The 27,176-nt window shown below is 47.4% G+C and overlaps 1 protein-coding gene across 3 annotated transcripts in view; it reads left to right on the forward strand.

The window, feature by feature from the left end:
- LOC131925259 (maestro heat-like repeat-containing protein family member 7) overlaps nucleotides 1-26,962 on the forward strand; it is a 38,350-nt gene extending 11,388 nt beyond the window's left edge. For 2 of the 3 annotated variants that reach the window (XM_059280557.1, XM_059280556.1), the window contains 16 exons: nucleotides 2,899-3,006; nucleotides 3,483-3,618; nucleotides 4,335-4,423; nucleotides 5,930-6,079; nucleotides 9,796-9,950; nucleotides 15,870-16,014; nucleotides 16,479-16,651; nucleotides 17,071-17,208; nucleotides 17,311-17,425; nucleotides 21,589-21,729; nucleotides 22,284-22,460; nucleotides 22,785-22,943; nucleotides 24,009-24,110; nucleotides 25,093-25,195; nucleotides 25,879-25,938; nucleotides 26,682-26,962. In XM_059280557.1, the coding sequence (XP_059136540.1) occupies nucleotides 2,899-3,006; nucleotides 3,483-3,618; nucleotides 4,335-4,423; nucleotides 5,930-6,079; nucleotides 9,796-9,950; nucleotides 15,870-16,014; nucleotides 16,479-16,651; nucleotides 17,071-17,208; nucleotides 17,311-17,425; nucleotides 21,589-21,729; nucleotides 22,284-22,460; nucleotides 22,785-22,943; nucleotides 24,009-24,110; nucleotides 25,093-25,195; nucleotides 25,879-25,938; nucleotides 26,682-26,833 (2,103 nt within the window). In that variant the 3' untranslated portion in view covers nucleotides 26,834-26,962. Of the gene's footprint in view, nucleotides 1-2,898; nucleotides 3,007-3,482; nucleotides 3,619-4,334; nucleotides 4,424-5,929; nucleotides 6,080-9,795; nucleotides 9,951-15,869; nucleotides 16,015-16,478; nucleotides 16,652-17,070; nucleotides 17,209-17,310; nucleotides 17,426-21,588; nucleotides 21,730-22,283; nucleotides 22,461-22,784; nucleotides 22,944-24,008; nucleotides 24,111-24,988; nucleotides 25,196-25,878; nucleotides 25,939-26,681 lie in introns of those variants that run through there. The other variant, XR_009383200.1, reaches the window with a different exon arrangement.
- The last annotated feature ends 214 nt before the right edge of the window (nucleotides 26,963-27,176 follow it).

Raw genomic sequence — 27,176 nt, forward strand, 5'->3', positions numbered from 1 at the left:
TACATATTTTAGATATCAGTCCTATGTCAGATGTGCAGTTGGTAAAAATCTTTTTCCATTCTGTAGGCTGCTGCTTTGTCTGATGGACCATGCCCTTTGCCTTACTAAAATTTTCAGTCTCATGAGGTCCCATTTATTAATTGTTGATCTTAGTGTCTGCAATAGTGATAGTCTAGTCAGGAAGTTGCTCCTGTGCTAATGTGTTCAAGGCTATTGCCACTTTCTCTTCTGTCAGGTTCAGAGTATCTGGTTTTATGCTGAGGTCTTTGTGTCACTTGGACTTGAGTTTTGTGCAGGATGATAAATAAGGGCCTGTTCACATTCTTCTACATCAGATATCAAGTTTGAACAGTACCTTTTGTTGAAGATGCCGTCTGTATTTCTGGGTTCTTTATCAAAAATTATATGTCCATAGGTGTATGGATTTATGTCTGGATTTTATTTGATCAATTTGATTTCATTGATCAACATGTCTCTTCTCATGCCAATACCATACAGTCTTTGTTACTATAGCTCTGTATAGTACACCTTGAACTTAGGGATGAATACCTCCAGCAGTTCCTTTATTGTTCAGGATTGTTTTAGCCTGGGTTTTTTTGTTTTTCCATATGAAGTTGTTTTCAAAGTCTGTAAAGAAGTGTGTTGGAGGGGCTGGAGAGATGTCTCAAAGGTTAAGAGCACTGGCTGCTCTTCCACAGGTCCTGAGTTCAATTCCCAGCAACCACATGGTGGCTCACAACCATCTGTAATGAGATCTAGTGCCCTCTTCTGGCGGGCAGGAATACATGCAGACAGAATACTGAATAAATAATAAACAAAGAAACAACAACAAAAAAGAGTTATGTTGGAATTGTAATGGGAATTTCATTAAATCTGTAGGTTTCTTTTGTTAGGATGGCCAGAAAATGGGTTATTTTATATGCAGTAAAATTTGGATTTTATTTGCCACTTCATTTAGAAAAAAAATTATATAAAATTATGGTAACATAATGTGTCATAGTTTATTTTAATTTGACTTTGAACAGTAGACTAACACTAAAGATCTTTTGGGGGGAAAGCTACATAAAAACCATATATATATATATTAAATAGAATTCCCCTATACAAAGGGATAGTACCTCTACCAGACACCATAGGCTATCAAACAAAAAACCCAGTGCCAGATGTGAGCTACCTTCCTTCAAGATGTTGGCCAAGGGTACTTCCATAGACCCCTCAAACAATACAGGCTACTTTTGTTGCCCATGGTTACCCAGCAGAAGTTGATGGTAAGACCCAATTGTTAAAAACACTACATACTTGAGTCATTGGACACGAAGAAATAAAGCTGGCACTGCCCTGGATGCTTCCTCCCTATTGGCTAGATTTCGTAGCTCAGGCTTGCCTTACATTCACAGCAGTCCTTGTATCTCTGTCTCCTTAACACCAGGGTTATGGATGTGAGCTACCCAGTCCAGCTTAATTATAGATTTTAAGTATACATCTATGACGAGTCTGAGTTTGTATTGGATACCAGGTATGGGTGGTTCTCTCTCTCTCCCCTCTGCCCCTCCCCCCATTCTCCTTAATGCTAGGGATTGAACCCAGGTCCTCAGGTAAATGCTATATCACTGAGCCACAGTCCCAGCTCATCTTTTTTTGTTATTATTTCTTTTCTTTACACCCCCTGATTTTTCACTTTTATTTATTTTTATTTTTTAATTTAACTAACTTATTTATTTTGTCTTTTTGAGACAGGGTTTCTCTGTGTAGCCCTGGCTATTCTAAAATCACTCTGTAGACCAGGCTGACTGTAGCTAGAGTTTTCCTGCCTGGCCCACAGTCAGGACAAATCTCTATCACCTGCCAGTCCCACAGCCTCAGACCCGACCAAGTAAACACAGAGACTTATATTGGTTACAAACTGTATGGCCGTGGCAGGCTTCTTGCCAACTGTTCTTACAACTTAAATTAATCCATTTCTATAAATTTATACCTTGCCACATGGCTCGTGGCTTACCAGCATCTTCACATGCTGTTTGTCATTGTGGTGGCTGGCAGTGTCTCTCTGACTCAGCCTTCCACTTCCCAGCTTTATTCTCCTCCTTGTCCTGCCTACACTTCCTGCCTAGCCAATGGCCAATCAGTGTTTTATTTATTGACTAATCAGCAACACATGTGACATACAGAACATCCCACAGCAGCTGACCTCCAACTCAGAGATCCACCTGCCTCTGCCTCCAGATTACACATAGGAAATGTGTGCTGGGATTAACGGCATGCACCACCACCACCCAGGCCACCTGCCTCCCCCGCTTTAAAACATGAATGTCCATGATAGGGAGAAAGGTTCTGTTCCTCAACTCTGACCCCCAGACCTGCTTTCCAAAAGTGAGTAAGTACCAAGCAGGACAAAGGCTCTCTTCCCACTGCTGGGACCTTGACCTAAGATAGCTATAAACACACCATCTCACAGGACTGCGGGAGGAGGAAGTGAGTTTTCATCCACAGACTCTTTACTGGAAGCACACTATTACCGAGCCCTGGCAACCATTGGCTCTGCATTCACTCTTCAGAGAACACTTCACTCCTGACCTTGGCCTAGCAGGTGGAGGGGTAATGTGTCTTCCATTTCCTCCTGCTCCTCCTGCTCCTCCTTGCCCTGGAAGGTGTGCCTTGCTCTCTCTGGAACCATCTCCGGTGCAAAGACACTCAGACAGAACCGAGGGAGTGAGTGAGAACTTGCCTTACCAAGTTCATGAGTCGCAGGGCTCCTCTGGTGACGGCTTTAGCTTCCTCCTGTCGGTGTTTTTTTTGGCAGTCAGCTCTAGACACAGGACAAGCCAAAAAAGGGGCGCACCGCCCCACAGCTGCACTGCCCCACAGCCGCACTGATGAGTCTCTCTGTCCCATCTACAGATCATCTTACCTTGGTTAATGCTGTCAGACAAAGTGCATGAACAGATCCGAGCCTTGAGCACTATCTCCCGATTGCTGAGGTATATCTGCAATTTCTCGGAACTGTCGGTGAGTATTTGTGGCTGCTGCAAGGCAGACCCAGCAGGCCTGACTTCTCTGTGCAGGGGCACTGGTTGAGCCTGGGTTCTGCAGGGGCAATTAGAGGGTAGGTAGTCAGAGTACATCCCACTTTTCGGCATCAGTATTTGTTTCTGTCCCTGAGGATCAAGAGGCAGCTTGATTTCCTCTTTTGTTCGTCCTGGACCTAATAAACCTCAACAAGCCTGGCTGGGGTCCTTGGCCTAGACAGCTGATGGAGACCCAGTGCCCACTGGGTAACATGTTTTGGGGCTTTAGCTGTTCCTTTCCTTGCTGTTGGCTAGGGATGCTTTCCTTGGCCAGGACAGTGTGGGGTAGGAGAGGGTTCAACACATAGAGGCAAATGATAGAGGAATGTGGAAGGAAGGAAAAATTTGGGGTGGGGGGCTTTGGGGGGAGAAGCTCCCTAGGGATGAGGAGAGGTAACCATTTCTGCTTCCTGTCAGCACATGGTATCATTCTCCATAATTGGGAGGCTGATTGGAACCTTCAGCATCTTCTGCATGAATCCCAGCCAGGAGATCAGCATGGGAGCATTGGAGGCACTGTATTACTTGTTCACCATCCTTGTGCTTCAGAGAAGTAAGTGAACTACTGCCCTTGGATGGCCACTCACGGCGGGATCCACTGAGTCGGTGGATATATATGCCTGCCTTGCTTCAGACATACTCCCCTCTAGCGGGGGCATCTGAGAACGGACATGCCATGCCATGATGCAGGGAGACCAGGTGATCTAGAAACTTGACTTGGATAAACACCAGCCCCATCTCTGATACTATGTCCTTTTCAATGACGTTCTTGTGAGGGGGCAGCTAAGCTTACAGCCACTTATGGGGGTCCACTTGGGTCCTCAATATTTCCTAGATGTCCCACCCCAACCATACTGGTAGCACTAGGGAAGTAAACATCTTTTCTTGGAGAATAAATGTGGGGCTTTTGACCAAGCTATTCCGTTTCAAACAATCATGATCACAGAGGTACCAAGGGCATTTGTAAACTCCCCCAAAGGCAGTTTCAGAGGTCCTGGCTTCTTGTGATTCAGTGGGGTGCACCTCTGCTAAGCACGCAGGAACGTCTGGAGTCCACATCTTATCCTGGTACAGGAACAGGGGCCAGCTTGAGTCCCCAGCCACCTCCTCCCTTCACCTCTCACTTGAATGCCAGGGAGCGCCCTCCGTTCTTTGGCTGTTTAGTCCACTTGTCGCTCTTGCTCTCAGAGGCCTGGAGGAGGGGTGGGAGCCTGGGTTCCTTTTCCCCGGACAAGGCCTAGCCTCTCACTTGCTGTGTTTGGATTGAAGGTATCAGACCGAAGACAGCGACCATCCTGAAGGACTTACAGAAGCATTTCCGTGGAAACTGGGTGGCCAACATGCAGAATCTCACACTGGTAACCCAGATGCCCGCTGCGCATGGGATGCTCGGAGGGGGACGGGGACTGGGGGAGAGAAGAAGCTGGGTAGTAGATTCTAGAAATAACAATCCCAACACACAGGAGTGTTTACTGTCCAAGTTCTCAGGGGCGGTTGACTGAAGGTGTAAGCTGCACACTTGAGCTGTGTGAAGTTTGAGGTCACCAAGGGGGTTTTAGAAAGAAGTGCTTTTTTTTTTTTTTTTTTTTTTTTTGGTTTTTCGAGACAGGGTTTCTCTGTGTAGCTGTGCGCCTTTCCTGGAACTCACTTGGTAGCCCAGGCTGGCCTTGAACTCACAGAGATCCGCCTGGCTCTGCCTCCCGAGTGCTGGGATTAAAGGCGTGCGCCACCACCGCCCGGCCTAGAAAGAAGTGCTGGTGTCTTCAAGCTCAGTCAACCCAGCAAGAGAGCCAGGATTTGTTCCTCCCTCTCCCTCCCTGTCCACATCAGCTACCACAGCACACCCGACTGCTCTGCCTCCTGAGTACCTAGTTCAGCCCCACATCATCGTTCTGAGTCCCCATCACCTCTTGCCTGGTCAATCCAACATCTTACTAAAGGCTCCATTTCAGCCATCTTTCTGCTGTACTTTGTCTATGTGCAGCCAGAAAAATGTTTCTAAAATACAAACCTCGTAACATGCCCCTCGACAGCATGCAGACTCTCTGTTGTCTTACTCCATAGTCCGAACCTCCTCGGTTGCTCTGCCAGGACCTTGAGGGTCTGATTCTTGCCTCACCTGCCCTGACTTGTCCTTACGCACTCTCCTCTTCCTGCTGGCCCCCCCCCCCCCCCCCCCCCCCCCCCCCGTCTTCCATGCGGAACACTGCAGTCACCCTGAAGGCCTTACCACCCCCAGCCTTCACACATTCTACCTCATTACTGGAACTTAGTCCCCATTTTCCTTAGGACCGAACTCCAGGAGCCTTCTTAGTCTCCCCAGCTAGTTTCCGTGCCTTGTCACAGCCAATCTTAGCATTTCCCTCCACACCATCTCCCCTCCTTCCCAATCCCAGATGATGGTGAGTAAGTACCCAGAGAGCAAAGGTATCAAGTATGTTCTTATTCACAGCTCTCCCTAGATCCCAACCATGGAGCCACACACAGAGTCGGTGCCAATATCGCTTGCCCTCAATGAACTTCTCATTTGCAGATGTGAGGTGTGCCTGGCTTCCTACTTACTTTGGAATGCTGTGAAGTCACTAGGCATAGAACATGTTTCCAATGGGCTCATCTGATTGCATTTCAAATTTAGACAGGAAAAGGCCTTTGGTATCGTCCTCTGTGTCGCATTGTCTAGACTACTGCTCCTTCTTAGGGACATCAGAGTCGGTTGCACTTTGGAGTTCCCTCAAGTCACAGAGATGCTTCCCAGGCTGCCTCCTAACGGGACCCTGTCTGATGGGTCTCTGCGGACGCCAGGTGCTGGGGGTAGGCAGCCTTCAAGTGGGATGCTGGAATGGAGAGCTCCACTCTTCTTTCAGTTCTTCAGGAAATACCTGACCCCTGTAGAGAGAGCCGACGTGATCATGGTGGCCATGGAGGCCATGAACAGCGGCGACGTGAATAATGTCATTGCAGCCTCTGAGATGTTAAAGATGATTCTGAGGTACCCTCTTACAGAAGTTGCCAAGGTAGGCGTCGGAGGACACACTGCTTCAGTGTCTTTCTGTTCTGTTTGGGGGTCTTGCTCTATTTCCTAATCAACTTGAGCTTAAGGAATCCCAAGTCCCATAACCCTGAAGAGAAAAACCTATACGGTGAGTTGTGTTTGCAATACTACAAAAGGTATTTTTGTGGGAAAGTATGAAGTAGTGATGACCAGGCAAGAATTGGGTAGGGTGGGAGGGTACTGTGGGCTCATAGGACCAGGAGAGACCTTGGTCACTCTTCCCACGTCCAGACATCATATGTGATTATGTGTATAGCTGCTCCTTCACATAGGTAGAAAAATGCATGGTCAAGGTCAAAGGTGGCACAGGTCAGGGACCAACCCAATGCCGGACAGAAACAGCTTTAGGAAGGGAAGGTTTGCTTTGGTTCACAGTTCCGGAGGGGTGCAGTCTACCATGACGAGGAAGAGATGGCAGAGAATCCCTGTATACGGCAGCAGGGGTGTGTGGAGAAGGCAGTCCCCGTGGCAGTAGACCAGGAAGCAGAGCAGGGTGCTGGAGCCAGGGGCCAGGCTGCTGCCTTCAGAGGCCTGCCCCTAGTGACATATTTTCACTAGCTAGGTCGCCTTAAAGGTTCCACAGCCTCCCAAAATTGTGCTCTCAGCTGAGGAACAAATGTACGAAGCATGAACCTGTGAGGGCATTTCCGACTCATATACTAACGACGTCGACGAAGGCAGGTATTCCTTTACTGACTGTGCCGTATACTAATAAAATGAAAATTCTGGAAGCTGAGAGCACACCTAGCCCACCGAAGAGCCTGGCTTAGCAGCACACCGTAATGCCAGCTGTCTCCTCTTGCCGTCTGGTGGCTAACAAAACTGTAGCTCACTGGCACCAGCCAGCACCGAATGGTGTCCCACAGATCACTCTCCCCAGGAAGACGGAACTTGGAAGTATTGTTTTTAAGGAATATGCATTGTATCCAGCTTTTTCTTTTGGGCCATCAACCACCTCCCAAATCATGACATGGCGGAGACTTCTGATTCGTTATGAAAGCTCGGCCTTAGCTTATGCTTGTCCCACTAGCTCTTACCACTTAAGCTTCATCTACATTTCTCTTCATCTGTGTTTTGCCTTGGGACTTCTTACCCTTCTTTCTGTACGTCCTACTCTGTATCTGCTTCCTGGCTGGCCCCGGGCATCTCCCTCTCTTTCTCCAGCATTCTCTACCCTCTTCTTCTTCCTTATGCCTAGATTCCTCCTCCTACTTACTCTCTCTGCCCACCAGACAGAGTTTCTCTGTGTAGTTTTGGTGCCTGTCCTGGATCTCACGCTGTAGACTAGGCTGGCCTCGAACTCACAGAGATCCGCCTGCCTCTGCCTCTCGAGTGCTGGGATTAAAGGCGTGTGCCACCACTGCCCGCCATTCAGCTTTTTATTAGACCAATCAGGTGCCTTAGGCAGGCAAGGTGAAACAGTAACACATCTTTTCAAAAGTAAACAAATGCAGCAAAAACAAATGTAACACATCTTTGCCTAGTTAAAATAATATCCCACAACAACGTATTATTTTCCTGCCATCACAGAGTCGGACAATCACAGTAGCAGGAACTGGCTGTGTGTTTAGTGTGGTAAACACTTAGGAGACGTGGACACAAACAGAAGTAGGATGTAGAGACGCCTCTGTTTTTCTTTTTGTTGTTTATTTTTTTGTTTTTTTTCAAGACAGGGTCTCTCCGTGTAGATTTGGTGCCTGTCCTGGAACTCGCTCTGTAGACCAGGCTGGCCTCGAACTCACAGAGATCCACCTGGCTCTGCCTCCCGAGCGCCTGGTCCTCTGTTCTTAATATGACTAGGACAGGACAGTCTGGCTTTAGCTGTTCTGGTTATTAAATCATTTTAAAAGAGCGGTTTGGTCCACCCTCTCTCTTGCTTGACACATCTCCTGTCAGCTTTCCTGGGTCCAAACCCTTTGTGGCTCTCTGGCCTGCAGGGCCATCTGATCACATGCCTCCAAGCACACCACTGATGGGCCTTTAGAGCTGCAGGGGCCTCTGGGGCCAACCACTCAGCCTGGTGTTCAGAGTCTACTTTAGTGGACCTTGGGGCAGTCGGACTCCACTGTAAGCAGTATGGTCTTTGCGTAATCAAATGTGAATACTGTACCTTAGAGCTATACAAGGGAGAGAGAGGATAAAGACACCTGTCACCCCATCGTATAAACCGTCCTTAAAATGTAATTCCACATTCGCCCCTGGCTTGTGTTCAGTTCTCGGCATCCTGCAAAGGAACAGCTCTCCATCTTTGGCTGTTTTTCTCCCATTACACCCAGTTATTGCGTCTGTGGTTCACGGCGTGAGCCAGTGATGAGACCACGCCGTGTTATACCCAAACTTCAACCTAGACAGGTTTTTGTTTTTTCTTTAAACATAGCTTTTTTATTTGTACACTGCTTACCTGCTTACTTAAAAAGGATTAAGATCAGACTGGACAGATGGCTCAGTGGTTAAGAACGTGTGCTGCTCTTCCAGAGGACCCAAGTTCAGTTCCCAGTATCCGTGTGGGGCAGCTCATACTTGTAATCCCAGCTCCAGGGGATCCTTTGCTTTTAGACTTCACAGTCACTACACACCACACACACACACACACACACACACACACACACACACACACACAGAGTTAATATAAAGTAACGAGGAAGGCTCAAAGAAGCCATAAGCCATGGAGAGGGAAGTTTCTGGACTTCTCGCGTGACAGGTAATGTTCTAGCCCAGTGGTTCTCAACCTTCCTAATGCTGCGACCCTTTAATACAGTTCCTCATGTTGTGTGGACCCCCAACCATAAAATTATTTTTTTTTTCTGAGACAAGATTTCTCCCTGTAGTTTTGGAGCCTGTCCTAGATCTTGCTCTGTAGACCAGGCTGGCCTCGAACTCACAGAGATCTGCCTGGCTCTGCCTCCCGAGTGCTGGGATTAAAGACGTGCACCCCCACCACCTGGCCATGAAATTATTTTTGTTGCTTCTTTATAACTGCAATTTTGCTCCTGTTACAAATAGTAATGTAAATACCCTGTTATGCAGGATATCGGCTATGTGACCGCTGTGAAAGGGTCACTCAGCTGCCAAAGGGGTCGCAACCCACAGGTTGAGAAGCGCTGTTCTAGCCAAGGCAGATGTGCTAACTGAGATGCCGAGGGAGATAAAATGATCCCTCTTGTTTTCTAAGTGAGGACACAGAGCTCAGGGAAGACCAAAGCCATCCTCTAAGTCACAAAGGTAACTTTGAAAGTGACATTCAAATCCAAGTGGTATGGTGACTCTCGAGTTCACGCTATTCACCATGCAGCAGCCTCAGCTCCATACACACAGACGAACAAGCCCTTCCTTCCTTCCGCAGTGGTCTTTTGAGGCAACAGTCATGCGCCCTTGTCTTCCATTTCCCGAGTCATCCTTCCTTCATTCTTCAGGCCGTGTGCTCCCGACCTCCATAGCTGCTTTCTCTCTGCCCCTCTGAAGGTCGGGAGGCCACAGGTCCACAGTCCTCTGGGAGCTGCTGGTCCGGGCAGAGTGCAGCCGGACAGGGATGTGTTTGATCCTGACACTGTGTATTATGCTGTCCGTAGCCCCCAGCACTTTAAATGATGACCTGTGACTCCAGCTCAGCCGGTGTTGCTGTAAAAAAGACAAAGACAAAAACAAAAACAAAACAACCTTCCCTCCCTGATCTTTCAGGTGCCAGAAATCATCCAGTTAATTTACTACTACGTAGACAGCGTGACCGAGGAAATCGCCCAGAGCGTCATAAAGAAGGTCTTCCAGTTGCTGGTCCAGTCTCACACAGACGAGGTTATCCTGACGCTGTTCAAGATAGAGGACCGGTCACTAAGGTTACCCATTCCATCAGCTACCAATTTACAAGCCACTAGTTGTCCTTTTATTAGCATATTAGTGTGTGCATATACATGTTCAAGTGTGTCTGCACGTGTGTGCAGATTTATACACACGTGTTGTGGAGGCTAGAGATGATGTCAGGTGTCTTCCTTAGCCATATTTCATCTTATTTTTTGGAGACAAGGTTTCTCCTGAACTTGGAGTGCACCAGTTCAGCTCCAGGGACCTGGCTCTCTGCCTCCCCAGTGCTGGGGTTATGGACATGTGCTGCTGCAGGCCACTTTATATGGATGCTGGAGCTCCAAATGCATCTCCCCAGCCCCTAGCTTATTCTTAAAATGTATTTAATATTAAATATTTTCTCATTTACTTGGAGCATTTTCCTTTCACATGCAGAAAATCTTGGAAGCATGTAAAATTTAGAAAAGGCAAAGCAGTCGGGCGGTGGTGGGCACCCGCCTTTAATCCCAGCACTCGGGAGCAGAGGTAGGCGGATCTCTGTGAGTTTGAGGCCAGTCTGGTCTACAGAGCGAGATCCAGGACAGGGCACCAAAACTACACAGAGAAACCCTGTCCTTGAAAAACAAACAAACAAACAAAGTTAATATACGTGTAGCAAATTCACTTTTTTAACTTATATTTATATGAATAAAAGTTTGGTCACAATAATCATCACCACAACCATGAAGGCATGTCCATGACCATCACTCCCCAATTCCCTTGGCTGTCTTTCTAGGGCCAGCCCCTTCCTGTACCCTCAGGTGCTAGAAGCCACTGGTCTGTCTTCTATCCCCATCAATTTTCCTTTTCTAGATTGTCCTGTCTCTACAACCACATAATATGTGGATGGCTTAGCAGGTCTAGGTACTGCCACTAAGGCTGATGACCCAAGTTCAAACCCTGGGACCTACATGGTATAAGGAAAAACAGATTCCCACAAGTTGTCTTTTTTTTTTTTTTAATTTAATTTAATTTTGGGAGTATGGATGTTTTGTCTGTATGTGTGTCTGGGCACCATGTGCATGCTTGGTACCAGCAAAGGCCAAAAGAAGGTGTTGGATTCCCTGGAACTGGAATTCAGATGGTTGTGAGCTGCCATGTGGGGTACTGGGGATCGAACCCAGGTATTCTGGAAGAGCAACCAGTGTTTTTAACTGCTGAGTCATCTCTTTAGCACCACAAATTGTCTTTTAACCTCCCCCCACACACCGTATTTTTAATTTTTAGTTATATGTTTATGTACATGTCTGTATGTGAGTTTGTGCACATGAGTATAATGCCCATGGGAGCCAGAAGAGGGCGCCAGACCCCCTGAAGCTGGACGTAGGTGGTTGGGAAGTTGTCCTGATGTGAGTGCTGGGAACTGAGTCGGGTCCTCTTCTAGAGCAGTATGTGCCCTAAACTGCTGAGCCAGCTCTCCAACCCCAACAAAATAAAAAAAATTTAAATATTTTAAAAAATAAAAAAGGAAGTTTCTTTATATTTGTAGTTTGTTGGGAGTGTTTATCACAAATGGAAATTAAATTTAGTTAAAATTTTTTGTTGTGTCTATTAAGGTGATTGTATGATTTTTCTTTTTCACCCTGTTAATATAGTAAATTGTAGCTTTCAGACTAAAGCCCATTTGTTCTTATGTTCTTTTATTGTAACTAATATATCTAGAATAACGTAGCTGGAAGTTTCTCCAGTCCTGCCCGGCCCTGCAGCCCAGACGAATTTCTCCTTCCCATTGTCCTGCAGCTGCTCATAAAATAATCACTCAGAGGCTTATGTTAATTACAAACTGTATGGCCTATGGCTTTAGCTTATATTAGCTAGCTCTTTCAACTTTACTCAACCCATTCCTATTCATCTATATATTGCCACGTGGCTGTGGCATTACTGGTCTGATGGCATCTTGTTGCTCCTTCAGTGGTGGGCTGCATCTCCTCTTCTCCGCCCTTCTTCTCTCTGTCTCTCTGCTTGGATTTCCCACTTGGCTGTAAGTTTTGTTGCCATAGGCCAAAAAAGTTTTATTTATTATCCAGTGGGAGTCACACATATTCACAGCATACAGAAAGACATCCCACAGCAGAATAAGTTTCTTTTATATAGAATATAGTTATATCTTTGGGATATTTGGCTGTTGTATATGTTTGTATTATTCTTGTTTTGGTTTTTTGTTTTGTTTTGTTTTGTTTTGTTTTGTGGTAGTAGGGATTGATCTGAGAGTCTCATGTATTTTGGGCAAACACTTTACCACAAAGCTAGATCATGTGTTTTTATCAGATCTGAAAATCCATGCCTTTTAATTTGTATATTTAGAGCATTTACAATGAATGTACTTAATGGTTTATTTGGATTTATGCACTATTTTATAATTTGTTTTCTGTCTGTCTCTCTGTTTTATATGTCAGAGTCTCATTTTCTGCGTCTTTTTGAATTATTTGAATTCTTTCATGTATTCTATTTTTCTTTACCCAGACACTCATTGGATCAGATTTTACCGTTAATTTATTAGGCAATGAAGAATTTATATAGCCACTCTGCAGTCCACTAATATCTGTAACTTTAGGAAAAGCAAGATCCAACAGCTTCCTTTGCTGTCCTTGCTCCATATGATAGCTGCCATTCACCTCACATTCACATACATTGAAAAACTGCCAAAAGTCAGTTTTTCTTTTCAATAGTCATCTGTATTTTTAAACTTAGTGGAGAAAGTGGTTAAACTAAGTGACCCATTACAGTTACTCAAATATTTGCTGTTTCTGTTGTTTTTTATTATTGAAGTTCCTACTTCTCTATAAGAAAATTTCTCCTCAGCTAAAAATTGTTTATTAAAATTTCACTTGACAGCATATCTATCTTTGGATAACAACTTCCCTTAGTTTTCTCTCATGGGAGACTGTTTCATAATTTACTTCCATCTTAAAAGACGATTTTTCACTGAACACAGAATTCTGGGCTGACAGTTCTGTCCCTTTCCCACATAGCTTCCTCTGTCTGGGGATTCTTTGGGCCTTATTCTCAACCTGAGCCACTTAGGGAGATGGTGGGGTTTGTGTTGGCTCGCACACAGAGCTGGGGGAATCCTTCGCTTGCTGCCTCTGAAGGATCCCTTCGAAGGTCCTTTAAGCTGTCTGTATTGATACATAGCACAGTTATCAGGGCAATAAAGTGGACAAAAAAGAGCCAGAGAGCAAACACAGGGAGGTACCAGGCTGTGGTCCAGTGGTGGCCCTACAAGGTTTGTGCAAGGCCCTGGCAGCTGATCCCAGCACTACAGACACAAGCTAAAATAGTAAGACAAGCTCTCAACACCAGCAGAGATGTCTTCCTTTCCCGACCCACCAAGTCACATGTCTTCGTGTTCCGGCTGGACAGCTTCCCCTCTGCAGCTCTGCCAGAGTCACCAGATAGGGTGTGGAGAGAACAAAGAAGAAGGACCTACTCACACTGTTTGACTCAGAGGGTCCCGTTTTCCCCCTGCTCTGGGGGACAGAATTTCACCAGAGGTTCTGTTGCCTGTGTCTGGTGCACAGTTTTGCTCTGGGGTCATATGTAGGTCAAAGTTGGGAGATGAGAAAAAACAAAATCTGGAATGCTTACTCAATGGATTAGTTTTCTCAGTTTTGGCTTCAGTTTCCAATCTGCCTGTTTTTATTAATCGTTCAGGGGCTAATCCAGTTCAGGTTTTGTAAATTAGATTGAGATAGTTGATAGCATTATTCAAGGCTTCTGTTTCCTCACTGATCTCTGTCTGTGTATCTGTCAGTCACTGAGAAAGGGGTGAATAAGGGTTTTCAAGTGTTTGTAGTTCTAACTAGTGGGAGAGCAAGGCTAATGTGGGCCTGCTCATTCGTGGTGGACAACAGAAACTAAAACTGCTTATTATTAATTTCTAATAAATGTTCTTATCATGGTAAGGAAGTTTCTACTTTATAATGCTAATTACAAAAAAAAAACCAAAACAAGAATCAACTTTAAATTTTACCAAATATCCAATGACATACCAGTACAGATCTTTTAACAATTTAGTCTCCAAGTGTTAGATATTTTGATCAATTACTTCTTTTTAAATAACGATTAGGGAACATGATCCTAAAAATCTCCTTTATAGATTTAGATTTTAGTGCCTATGGACTAGTAAGAGATGGTTGAATCAATTTTGTTGTATGTTGGATGGATATTTAAAATTAAAATGTGTTTTCTACTACACGCAAAATTATTATACAAGACTGGTTAAAATGTGTTAGTAGATCCTCTACATGGGAATGTGTTTATGTTTATTTAATCGGTTAAATTCTTGATACTATGTTGCTAGGTTTGACGCCGTTTGTTGGAGCTGGGTATCGGGCCGCTCAGGTTGTGTGTGAAATTTCACTGTGCGATTGTCCCACACTTTATCCATTCTTTTGCTGACAGCCATCTGTCATCAGTGTTTCCTGTGACTCTGGTGCCCAAGCAACGTTCTTAGGCTGACACTGTTTACATTTATTGGGTTTTGGGGGGAGGTGCCTTCTCTTCTCTGCACCCCATGCTTTCCTTGTGAGACAGGTTTTCTTCTCCCTCGAAGTCCGTCCTTTAGTTATCCTCTAGTAAGAATCTGTCCATCACCCACCCGTGTGTTCCTTCAGGAAGTCTTCCTTAAAGACAAGAGACTTTCTGTGAAACCTGTAGGCTGACGGTTTCTTGCTGTCCAACCGTGAAAGGCCTGACCTCTCGTCTCCCGCTATCCATTGGTGCTGGTAGGAAGTAGCGGTCAGTCTAATTATTATTATTATTATTATTATTATTATTATTATTGTTATTATTATTTGGTGTGTGTATGTGTGTGTGGGTGAGTGTATATGTACATGTGTGTGCTGTTTAGTGTGTATGGTGTGTGTAAGTGTGTATGTGAATGTATGTGTGATGTGCATGTGTGTAGTGTGTGTATATATGTGTGTGTGCTGTGCATGTTGGAGTGGTGTGTGTGTGTATGTGTATGTGTATGTGTGTATGTGTGTGTGTGTGTGTGTGTGTGTATGTGTGTGTATGTGTATGTGTATGTGTGTATGTGTGTGTGTGTGTGTGTGTGTATGTGTGTGTGTGTGTGTGTGTGTGTGTGTGTGTATGTGTGTATGTGTGTGTGTTTGTAGTCCAGAGGACAACTTGCAGGATTGCAGGGTTGGTTTTCTCCCTTCACGTTGTGGGTCCTGGGGATAGAAATCAGCTTGTCAGGTTTGGGGACAAGCTCCTTTACCAGCTGAGCCATCCCACCAGCCCGAAAGTCTTTCTTTACCTCTTATCGTCTTTCTTTCATTTGCTTGTTGCTCTCTTCTGGTCTTTCTTTCCTTCTTCCTTCCTTCCTTCCCCCTTTCTTCTTCTTCCTCCTCCTCCTCCTCCTCCTTCTTTGGTGATGGTGGGGCGTCTTGGCTCAAACTACCTATTTGGTTAAAGATGACTATGAACTCCTGATCTTCCCGCCTCCACTTCCCAAGTGCTGGTATTATGGGTACATGAACAAGCACACCGAATTAGTAGTGAACGGGACTGAACCTAGGATCACGTGTACCAGGCAAGCATGAAACCAACTGAGCTGCATCCCCGGCCCCAGATGCAGTGTTGGTGGCAGAAAGGAGAACTTAGATAAGGCCACATGGTGAGGACTTGACCCGATGCTCTCAAGGGCACTCCACAAGCTTTGGTCTTAGATGTCTTCAGGCCCATAGGCTAAGTGAACATTTTCCTATTTGTCTCTATACAATGAAACACAGAACAGGGAAGTCTGGAGGTGATGAAATAAATGAATAAATAGTGAAGAGAGAAGTGCCGGGAGAGCACGAAAGCAGGGAGCTAGGCCTGGGCTAAGGAGCTGAGAGCCCTTCCGGAAAGCACTGGAGAACAGCTGAAAATGGGTTGCCTGGAACTGCTGGTGGTTTCTGTCTCTACAGAGGGACACACAGATCCTGGGAAATCCTGGCTTCCTTTCCAAAAAGCTACCAAGTAATCATGGAGTATCTACTGCAGAGGCTGATTTCACCCCAGACACCCAAGGACCAGGAGGCCGGCCATGAAACAGAGCTCTCAACATCGATTGTATGGAGGGGCAGGTGGACGGGGGGGGGGGGGGGGGGGGGGGGGAGCTGGGAAGGAAACACACTGGGGTTTCTGCTGGGCTAGCTTGGGCTCTAGGGACTAAGTACCATGTAGGGGAGCAAATTTAGTTGGGCATTCTAATAGCAGAGTCTCCAGGTTGGGTTAGAAGTGGGTTTCCAGCCAATTGACTTGCCTAGAATAGAAGAATCCGATTCTAGTTTTGAGTATGGGGGTGCAGTCAGGTGAGACACACCCCCCCCCCCCAAAGGCCTGCCTGAATGATCAAGGACGCTGAGAGGTTAAAGCAGGACCTACAGTTACAAGGCATTCTAGAAGCAGCCTGGCGTGATTACATTCCATCTTCCCTCGCCGGCCACATCAGGGACGGCACTGGGCAGGCCTCCCTGGGTGATAGGAACTATGAGTGTCAATAAAGATGATGACATCTGCTCTCCTCACTCCAGGTCACCAGGGCCATCCATGAGCTGCTGCTGGTGCCGAGCCAGCGCGCGGAGGTGCAAACCGTCTTCGCCTCCCTGTTCGTGGCCCTGCTTTTCCAAATCTCTTTCCTGGTGACTAACAAGAGCACTGTGGGCCAGGACAAGCCGCACGAAACCGAATGTGTGAAGCTTGTGAGGTACCTTGGGCCCTGGGCCAGTGTGCTAGGGACTAGGATCTGCATACCAGCAGCGTGGCACCCTCGATAACTTGGCCCTTCCATATCCTCCGCACATAGACTCAAGAAACCTTCCTAGACGTTCTTGAAAAGACTCTTTAAGGTAGTCCCCCAGGTAGATGCAGTTTCTGTACTAGAATAAAATCAAAACAAGACTGTGGGACCACGGACCTAGATTACATTTCCCCAGCCTCTGCAGGCTTCCCGTGCCACCTGGGAGACCCCCACAAGCCTTGTCTGCTTCAATTGTGAAATGTACTTGGTCTGTAGCCATTCCTTGGCCAGGTTCATAATTCACAGGATGGGTGGGACTCCCGCGTGGGGGTAGGAGGTCAAGGGTGTGGCTGGAATTGACTCCCTGCCTCCGGCTCTGTCTTCAGTTCTTCTGTAAAGGCCTTGAAGACCTTACTGCGAAGCTCGGGGTACTTAGATCACATGTCTTATATTCAGACACTTAGGGGCTGGGATCTGCTTGTCAATCCTGAAAGGCACTATTATGGAGTCACTATGCTGGCCAGGTAAGCTGCCTCCAGTCCCCGGGTGAGGGACCTCCTACGTCTTTGGTCCTCTCCTGTGGTTCAGAATAGGGTCTTCTTCTGAGCACCCTATTGTTATCACAGGTCCCTGGTCATCAAGAACTGTTGGCACAATCGCCCTGTCTTCCGCTTCCTCATCAGGACCCTCGAGGACCCAGCCTGTGTCAATCACTTCACAGCCCTGGTGTTCCTGACGGAGGTGAGTAGAGTAGGGGCCAGAGGGCAGTGGGGACAGCTTCCTGGGAAGCAAGTGTAGCCGGGGGACTCCTCTAGAAGGCTCCTGGGGGAGAGAAGTGGCCTGGTTTACCCCTGCCCACGGAACGGGCTGGGGAACATGGGTAAGAATTCTTCGTTAGGTTTCCATGAGTCACAGGCCTTTATCCTCCAATCTCAAGGCTTTGACTCTGCTCTGACGTGGTGGAGCACTGGTTTTCTGTCCTGCAGTTACTTCAGCTTTGACTAGCCACCCTGAGTCACTCCAAAATTCAGTCATCTGACAGGGAAAAATGTGTCGAAAATTAACAAATATATATATATATATATATATATATATATATATATATATATATATATAAATTTTATAAAACCATTAATTTTTACAGTGCCTAAAGAGGACTACTTTCATGCCTTTGCTTGTATGAAGATGTGTGTGTGTATGAGAGTGTGTGTGTGTGTGTAAGGTTAACTTATTCTCTGATATTCTATATGCTGTTCTTTTCATTGCATTTTTTGTTCTTAAGTTAACTTTTTAGTCAGTATACAGGAAATGAGTTTCACTGTGACATTTTCATGCATATGCAACATTGTAATTTTGTTCTTATTCATCTCTTCCACTATCTCTGGATTCTCCCACCCCACCCCCTTTTTGAGACAGAGTCTCACTATGTAGCCCCGGCTGGCCTGGAACTTTCTGTGTAGATCAGGCTAGCCTCAAATGCATCACAGAGATGCATTTGCTTGTGCGCTAGGATTAAAGGTGTGCTCCACCATGCCCAGCCTCTTCTCCCCGTCACTGGTCTCCTCTGCCTTCATTGTGTGTTTTCATAAAACTCTAATGATGACGCATGTTTAACACAAATGTGTTCCATGATGGAGAGAGTATTCTGTTTCTAATTTGACACAAATGTAAACAACCCTGCAAACAAACACCTCTGTGCAAAATAACGCTACAGATGATTGCTTTAAATATGGACTATAAAAAGTGGAAGTATGAGTTCCAGATGTGTAAGTGGCTTCTGTGACTTTTGATACGGATGCCCAAGTGTTCTCCAGTAAAATTGTGTCACTTTATGCTTCCACCAGCAGGGGTTGGGGAGGTTTTTGAGGTCTGCCTTACCGTAGTCTTAAATTAGCTTCTTTGAAAATGCAAGCTACCTGATTTTGAAAGCTATTACATTTATTTGTGTGTGTGTGTGTGTGTGTGTGTGTGTGTGCAACCACACACATGTGGAGATCAGAAAACAACATGCATGAGTCAGTTCTGTCCTTCCTCCAGGTGGGTCCCAGGGATGGAGCTGGAAGTTTCTCTGGTCCTGCCCAGCCCTGCGGTCAAGACAAATCTCTCCCACCTGTATCCTGCAGCCACTTGGTCCTAAGTAAATACACAGAGGCTTACATTACTTACAAACTATATGGCCTATGGCTCAGGCTTCTTGCTAGCTAGCTCTTATAACTCATTTCTATTAATCTATATGTTGCCACGTGGCCATGGCGTTACTGGTCTGCAGGCATCTTGCTCCTTCGGCAGCGGGCCAGTGTCCTCCTCTCTTCCGCCCTTCTTCTCTCTGTCTCTCTCTTGGATTTCCCACCTGGCTGTAAGCTTTCTTGCCATAGGCCAAAAACAGCTTTATTTATTATCCAATGGGAGCGGCACATATTCCCAGCATGCAGAAAGACATCCCAGAACGTGGGGATTGAGCTCAGGTCTCAGGCTTGACAGCAAACGCCTTTATCCATTCGTCCATCTCACTAATCCAAACCTATCTAATTAGAAAAAAATAAAAGGAAGAAGTGGATTACTTTTGAATGCTAACAGAAGATAATACAATAGTAATGACACTAGGACATACACGGTGATCTTCATTCTGACATGCTAGCAGGCACTTGCTAAGCATGCTAAGGATTGATTCTCTTGGAGGATGAAGAGGCCTGACTAGCTGGGGGTGCGTCCATGCAGTGGCTCTCAGGCCTTGGTGTAATCACCGCACTGAGGATGCTGTTCCAAAGATAGATTCCTGGGTCCTTACCCCAGAGGCTTGGGTTCAGTTGACCTAGGATAAGCCCAGGAGCCTTCATTTTCTAAAAGCCCTCTGCTGGCTGTTGTGGAGCAGGTAGTCCTCAGGCTCTGAGAAACAGCACAGGAGACTAGCCTACAAGCTAGAGGGCCACTTTTCTAGAGTAGCAGTTTTGAACCCTTGCTGCATACTAGAAGCCTCTAGGGCAGCAGTTCTCAACCTGTGGGTCGCAAACCCCCAGAGGGGTCAAATATCAGATATTTACATTTTGATTTATAACAGTAGCAAATTACAGTTATGAAGCAACAACAATATAATTTTATGGTGTGGGGGGGTCACCACAATGTGAGGAAATGTTTTTAAGGATCGCAGCATTAGGAAGGCTGAGAACCACTGATCTAGGAGATGCTAAGCCTCATACCACATTTTTCTGCTACTGGGTGCCTACTTCTTCAGAACCACCCTGGGGTGGGGTGCAGGAATTAGTTTGCTCTAAGCTCCCATGACAGCTGTGATCTAGGCACAGCTGGTATTGAGGAACATTCTAGAAGTTCTCTCAAATGCTGGTGCTCAGCTGAAAAGGGTAGATACCCACATAACACTTGCTCAGTCGCCACCCTCACTGGAGCTTCAGGCTGGTGTAGAGTTAGCATGTGTGGCTTAGGGCATTTGGATAGAGAGATGGGTGAAGCCCATTTTCAGCAACTGGAGAGGAACTCTGATAGTCTGAATGTGGGGAACCAATGGGGTTCAGGTACCAGCTAAGAAAGTGGGCCAGATCTGTAGGTGAGAGACCATGGCTGTGAACACTTGGGAACATTTTGCAGTCCCTTAAAACTCCTTGTTCAGGGCTGGAGAGATGGCTCAGAGGTTAAAAGCACTGGCTGCTCTTCCAGAGGACCTGGGCTCAATTCCCAGCACTCACAACTGTCTGTAACTCCAATTCCAGGGGATCCGATACCCTCACATAGACACACATGCAGGCAAAACACCAATGCACATGAAATAAAACAAAGCCTCCTTGCTCACTGTTACCTCCATCCACAGGCAGTCACAGGCAGAGGGATTTAAAACAGACAGGGCGGTGCAATTTAAATCAGAGTACTTAAGAAACTGAGCCTAGGCACTTTAATTTGTAGAGGATAAAACTCAGGCTCAGAGAATTTAAGATATTTGCTCAGCTAGTGAGTAAATAATGATAGATCTGCCTTGATGGCCTGACAAGAACAGGAAGACATCTTTGCCTTGAGGACAGACAGACAGACAGACAGATACACACACACACACAGGCACACACACACAGACATATGCACATACACATGCACACATAGACACAGGCATACACAAAGACACACATGCACACACACACACACATACACACAGCACACACAGCACACACACTCCTCTGTCTCTGGGACTCCTTTCCATCTCTTTTGCCCATTATCCTATTGAATTGTTTGACTTCTAATCTAAAGACAGGATTCATGAAGTTCTCTTTATCTTCAAGTCTAGTTCAGTCACGTTCTGCCTCCTTTGTAAACTCGCACTCATGATGCTTTGTAGCTGCTGTCAGCCTGCGGTGTGTTGTTCTTTCCTTGAAATATTCTCCAGGCAGTTCATGGTCATGTCTTTTATTTTTTTATTTTATTTTTGGTTTTTTGAGACAGAGTTTCTCTGTGTAGCGTTGGCGTCTATCCTGGAACTCGCTCTGTATAGCCCAGGCTGGCCTCGAACTCACAGAGATCCACCTGCCTCTGCCTCCCGAGTGCTGGGATTAAAGGCCTGCGCCACCACGCCTGGCCTTTTAAAATATTTTTAATTAATTTTTCATAGCAACCACAGATCCCCCTCTCATCCCTCCTCCCACTCTCCTTACCCCATGATCATGTCTTTAAAGGCTCCCAGCCCTGGGATCTGTGACGGCTGAATAAATTTCTCATTGCTATCTCCCATCATCCCATCTCAAAGATGCCTGGGAAGACTTGCACCATGGATGGGTGATAGGGTGTGAATTTGTCCTTTAAGCTTCGACCAAGGCTCTGAGAACGTTATTTAACTAACAAGACAGAATCTAGATCCAGCTGTTCCCTTGCCTACCTTTCTGTCCTTCTTGGTTTCCTCTTGCCAGCTGTTCCACTGTCCAGATGTGGCAGGTGCTGTGGATGAAGCCTCCACCAAGGTTCTGGCAGACTGGTTCAAGTGTGAGGAGCCAGCCACAGAACATCTATTCCTGCAGATCTCAGAAACCTTCACAAAGCACAAAAACACGGTGCAAATGGGTGGGGCCGAGGACATGTCACTCGGAGAAGGAATAGGTGGACCTGGAGAGCTAGTGTGTCCAGTTGTGACACACTCTTGGAATTAGAGTAGGGGTCCTCTTGAGGCTGGTTGTCCAAGCACAGAATCCAGGAAAGGTCCTGAAGGAAGTTATTGAACCATTCAGGCTTCCTCCTGTCCAGGAAAGGTCCTGCAGGGAGTTATCCTGTATCCCAGCCAACCCCAGGATCCCAGATGTACCATCCGGTCTCTGGAGATCAGGATCATCAGGAGTGAGGGAAACAAGGAGGAGGGGAATGTATGGTGCGGGAGGTGGAAAATCTCTATCTTCTCACCTCTGCCCGTGGAGGGCAGAAGGTTCCTGGCCAGGTACCCTTTTGATAACCCAGTTTGACCACCATCCAATGTTGGGACCATTCCTACTTCCAGAGTGCAAATCACGAGAGCTTGTGCCCACTGGTCTATGTGAGGGGTGGGATTGGCGGGAAATGCTGGGAGCGGGGGACAGTTTCTTGGCTCTGGTTTTGAGTGGCTATCACTCTGTAGATGAGGCACTTCCACATCCTGCAGCCCTACGTGCTCAGCTGCTGCTACTCCTCCAGCAGCGAGGTGGTGATGGAGACCTTCCTGACGCTACAGCGCATCCTCAAGGACCTCACCTGGTATCACTCCTCCTCCTTCATCGTCGAGCTGACCTTCACTTTGGCACACTTCTTTGAGGAGGTAAAGCCCCCAAGGGATCGAGAGGTTGCTTTCTTACCCTAGGCAGCTGTGACACGGTGGAGCAGGGTAGAGCAATCTTCAAAAGCCCTTTCCCTGACTCCAATTTCCTTGACTCTCTAAAGTTCTTAGGAGAACTGCATCTGTGCTCTTGTTTTGCAGTGGTCAAGGGGAGGGCATTTGAGAACAGTGCAGGAGAGCTGTGTTCTGAACAAAGCAGATGGGGAATGTGCACAGGAACATGGAGCAGAGCTCAGAGTCCTTCTGACCTGGGTGGCCAGCGCAAGTGCAGTGTCTTCCTGAGTGTGTGTGTATCTTCTTCCCCAGGAGTCAGAGCAGCTGCGCCTGATAGTCTTTGAGATCTACGGAAACATCCTAACTAAGGTCTCGAGGATGACCCTTGTCTTCCCCTTGAAGCACCAGATTCTCAACTTCATAGTCCTCCTTGTGTTACACCTGAAGGATGTAAACACCGAAGTGGTGGAGGTGAGAAGCCGGACCCTGGAGCCTGGCATTCAGTTATCACTGGAAGTTGATGCAGAGCATGGTAAGCCCTTGGACAGGGCTGTGGCAGGATTGTGTAACACTGAGTGGGCCCACTAGACTTTGGACGTTGGAGAGGTTCCGTGAGTAGAGGTGACTGGCTGTTGGGCTGACTCTCCTCCAGCTCCTGTTTGATCCAGCTAGCTACTAACTCCAGTAGATGTTGGTGGGCATGCAAACTCTGATGCAGGAAGTCTCGTGGTGGTACCAGCTCCTCTACCTGCTGCCTTGCCTTGGCCCTTGTGGACTTCTCCAGACTGTTTTCTGCCCTTACCTTACCAATGAGGGGAGATGGGGCTCCTAGGACGGAAGAGTTCCAGTTGTGGGTTGGATGCTGGACACAGCAGAGAGGCCTGGACTACGACAGGCCAAGCCCTGAGCATGTAAACCTGAAGCACGTACTGCAGCTAGACACTTGGAAACTGTTGACTTGATTTGTAACAGGAGGCATCTTAGATACATCCAAGGATGCTGCTGAGCACATGACAGAAAGGGATGGGTCCCTGGATGAACTCAGTGATGTGACCAAGCCAACCTTGATGTAGAGCAGGGAGCACCCAGGTGGGGTACCAAGACTGAGGAACCTGGGTGAGGTGGTATACTTCTGTGAACTCGGTACTCAAGAGTCTAACATGCCAGTTTGAAGCTAGCCTGGGCTATGTCGCAAAAGCCCGACGTTTGTTTTCAGAGGGACTGCTTTGGGGTTGGAAAGCCATCATGCCGAAGGCTGTGCTGTAGAGAGTCACACTGCGGTGGGACTCGGCGGTACTACCACAGCAAGTGGAAAAAGCATTACAACTGTCGTTCCCACCTCGTCATGGGAAAGAGAGGGCATCCGTAGAGCCAGATGCCTGGACAGGCTCTACATTTCTCCCAAGCCTGGATCCCGCAGGTTCAATCTACCAAGGCCAGATGGGCTGCTGCCTCTCTCCCTCCTGGACCCCTCTGTATCGTTGTCCAACCTCATCCCCATGATCCCTCATGATGTGCCTCCTCCTATCTCCTCAGGTCTGTAGGCGCACCCTCTACAAATTAGCTACCATCATGGGCTGGTTCAAACTCAAAGTGGTCTTTGCCAAGAAAGATGTATTCACCATCCTCGGCGCCCTGGTAAGTCAGCAGCTGACTCATCATTCTTCCCTGTGCAAGGGAGTCAGCCCCCCACTCCCCCAAAAAAACCCACACAAGCCATCTCAGTCAGTGTCCTCCCTACAGCTGGGGTTTTCAGCAACAGTACACACATGTAGCTCATTCAACAGTCTGTCTTCCTTGTATTGGCCACCTAGTGGTGCTTCCTGCCTCCTCAAGGCTTCCCGGTCTACCCTGGAGATCTAGGCACATGAATTGGTAATTTAGGAGTCTTTGGGGGAAGGGTAAGGAAGAGGAATGTGCTTTCTAATACAAAGGCAGCTCACTCAGCCCAGCTCCAGCTTGAAGAAAGGCTTCCTGGTCATCTTCATGGGGAGGAATGGAAGAGGGCTGATGCTTAGCGTATTAGTTCCTTCTCTACTGCTGTGACTAAACATCACGAAGAGTTTATTTGGGCTTTCAGTTCCAGGGAGTTAGAGTCCGTGACGGTGAAGAGAAGGGATGGGAGTAGAAGCAGGGATCCCAGGGCTCACATCTTGTACAACAAGCAGAGAAAGCAAAGTCAAAATGGCGCAAGTCTTTAAACTCTCACAGCCCGCCTCCAGTGACACACTTCCCACAAGGCCACCCCTCCTAAACCTCCTCCCGACAGTGTCACCCACTGCAGACCCGATATTCAAATGCCTGAGACTATGGGGGACAAGTAAACCCAGACACCAGTAGAACCGAAGACTCACTAGGTCAAGGGCTTTGTATACATTGTCATTCCCGTGGCTTGGTCAGTCTGGGAAGGCTTCGTGGAAGAAGTGAGGTTCCAGAAGCTGGGATACCAGAGGTGACTTTCCAGGAGGTTCTGAAGGTTTTTGTTGTTGTTGTTGTTGTTTGTTTGTTTTTTCCAGTTGGGACAATTTCCATTGACCCTCCTCCTATTTAGACTGTCTGAGAGGCAAGACACTTGGCCGTGTGCCACTTTAGTTGGTGCATCTAATGCTGCTTCTTCCAGTTGCAGCAGGAAAGGAGCAAGGCAGTCTGGTTTTTGAAGCAGAGTGTGGCTCTCTTCAAGAGTCCGCAGGGCCCCATCCGTCAGATGGCTGTGTGGTTCGCAGGTATGTTAACCCTCTGTCTTCTTGTTTTCCACACAGGGTTTCTCTGTGTAGCTTTGGAGCCTGTCCTGGATCTTGCTCTGTAGACCAGGCTGGCCTCGAACTCACAGAGATTCGCCTGCCTCTGCCTCCCGAGTGCTGGGATTAAAGGTGTGCACCACCACCACCCTGTGACTCTCTATCTTCTTGGAGCCATGGTCTCCTTGAAGTTGGGTTCTTCAGATTGAGGCCTGGGCATGTGAGGCTCTAATTAAAGGACCCGTGGTAATTATAGTCCCTGGTAAGGACCCCTATCTGCTCCCTTCTACCACAGGGAGTCCCCGGAGGGGTAAGGATGACCTGTCTATAGTAGAACGGCCAACGCCTAAGAAACCAAGGCAGTCTAGCCCCCAAAGGGTGGGGCATCAGACCTGTGTGTGGTCCCTAGCCAGGTAGACACTACCTCCTCTCACCCCGTGGACAAGCATCTTCGCAGCAGCCGAGTTTATCTGCATTTCTACCTGGTCAGGTTCCTTAGAGTCCTTCGCAGAATTGGAGAAGCAGTTTGGCTTCATGGAGCAAGTCCAGCTCTAAGCTGGTCACCAAGGGTGGGAAAGACACACAGAGACGGGATGATGGGTTTTACCGGGGAACTTAGGGCCCACTGGCCCCTTGTGAGGCCACTGAATGCCTGTGTGCCCCTGTAGGTCAGATCATCCGGATCCTCAACAGGGCCGAGAAAGAGGAAATCGAAGAGGAATATATAGGTGAGGGGCCGCCCCACTGCCTACTGCTCACACCTTTTTACGGGTATTGGCATCAGAGGGGTGGCTTGGAAATGAAGGCAGGAGGGTTCCTAAAGATCATCATCCAAGAGGACAAAAGCCCCATCTCCAAGTCTCGAGGGTCTGGGGTACTGGTCAGCGCTCCTCTGGTCCCCACACCCATTCACCCTCACTGCTGTTGAGGCTGCTTGTCTGCCAGGCTGGTCCCTTCAATTCTCCCTGGGAAAGAGCTACCTTCTTCCCTGGGGGTACCACAGTGTCCCCAGGCCTTCCCCTCAGGAGCTTCATCACTGCTTACGTGATAGTGTGGGCACCTTTGTGTCCTCACTGTCCCTGAGACATGTCCCCCTGCACACTGTGCCTTTCTCTCTCCTGGCTTTCACGCTGCATTCTTGACACAGTGACCCCCAGGTATGGCTCTGTCCTGGGCTGCAGTTCTCCTGGGGGGAGGGTCAGAGGACCTCCTATAGACCGGAGGAGGAGGGCAGAGCTAGGGAGGGGCAAGTAGGAGGACCAAAAGAGCAGCCTGTCTTGCGTCTCCCTGAGCCAGGAGCAATTTGGGGGTCTTGATTGTAATGAGCAGTGCGGACTTATAGAAGAAATCTTTGCTTCTATTGTAAAAGTTGCCAGTTTTCCTTCTTCCTCCAAGCAGTGACGGGGTCCTGCTGCCCAACCTGGCCCCTTCCTTCTGTTCATTGTACCATCTCCTGTGTTATCTGTTACAGCCTTCGGGTACATGCAGAGAGACCCTGACCCCATAGTCAGCTGCCTCACTGTACAGACTTTACACATCCTAGAAGTCAAGGAGACGGTGACCCCGGCTAAGACCCCTTCCTCCTGCCTCTGCATGAGGAGGTTCCGAAGGAAGGACGGCTGAGTCGGCATGCGAGGGTCCAAGATGAAGGCTTGTCCCCAACACCACTTGCGGCAGCAGGCTACCTCCTGAGTCCTGCGCTGGAAATGGTGTCTCCCTGTAGAAATCTATAATAAAAGGGGAAAGAATGCAGTTTTGTGGAGTTGGATGTCCGTTTGTGGTCATGAGCTGCCGTGTATGCAGAAATCATCTGGGTCAGGCTGGCTTCTCTGGCTCTGCTGCTGCGTGCCCACTCCCGTTCGGCCATGTGATCTAAGGTCACACGCTGCAAGCCGCAATAATCTGAAGTAGGATTTCAGCTGACTACGACAAAGCTATACCTGGAAGAAGCCAAGGGCTCAAGGAG

This window comes from Peromyscus eremicus, chromosome 15 (assembly GCF_949786415.1).
Source record: "Peromyscus eremicus chromosome 15, PerEre_H2_v1, whole genome shotgun sequence".
Lineage (NCBI taxonomy): Eukaryota > Metazoa > Chordata > Mammalia > Rodentia > Cricetidae > Peromyscus > Peromyscus eremicus.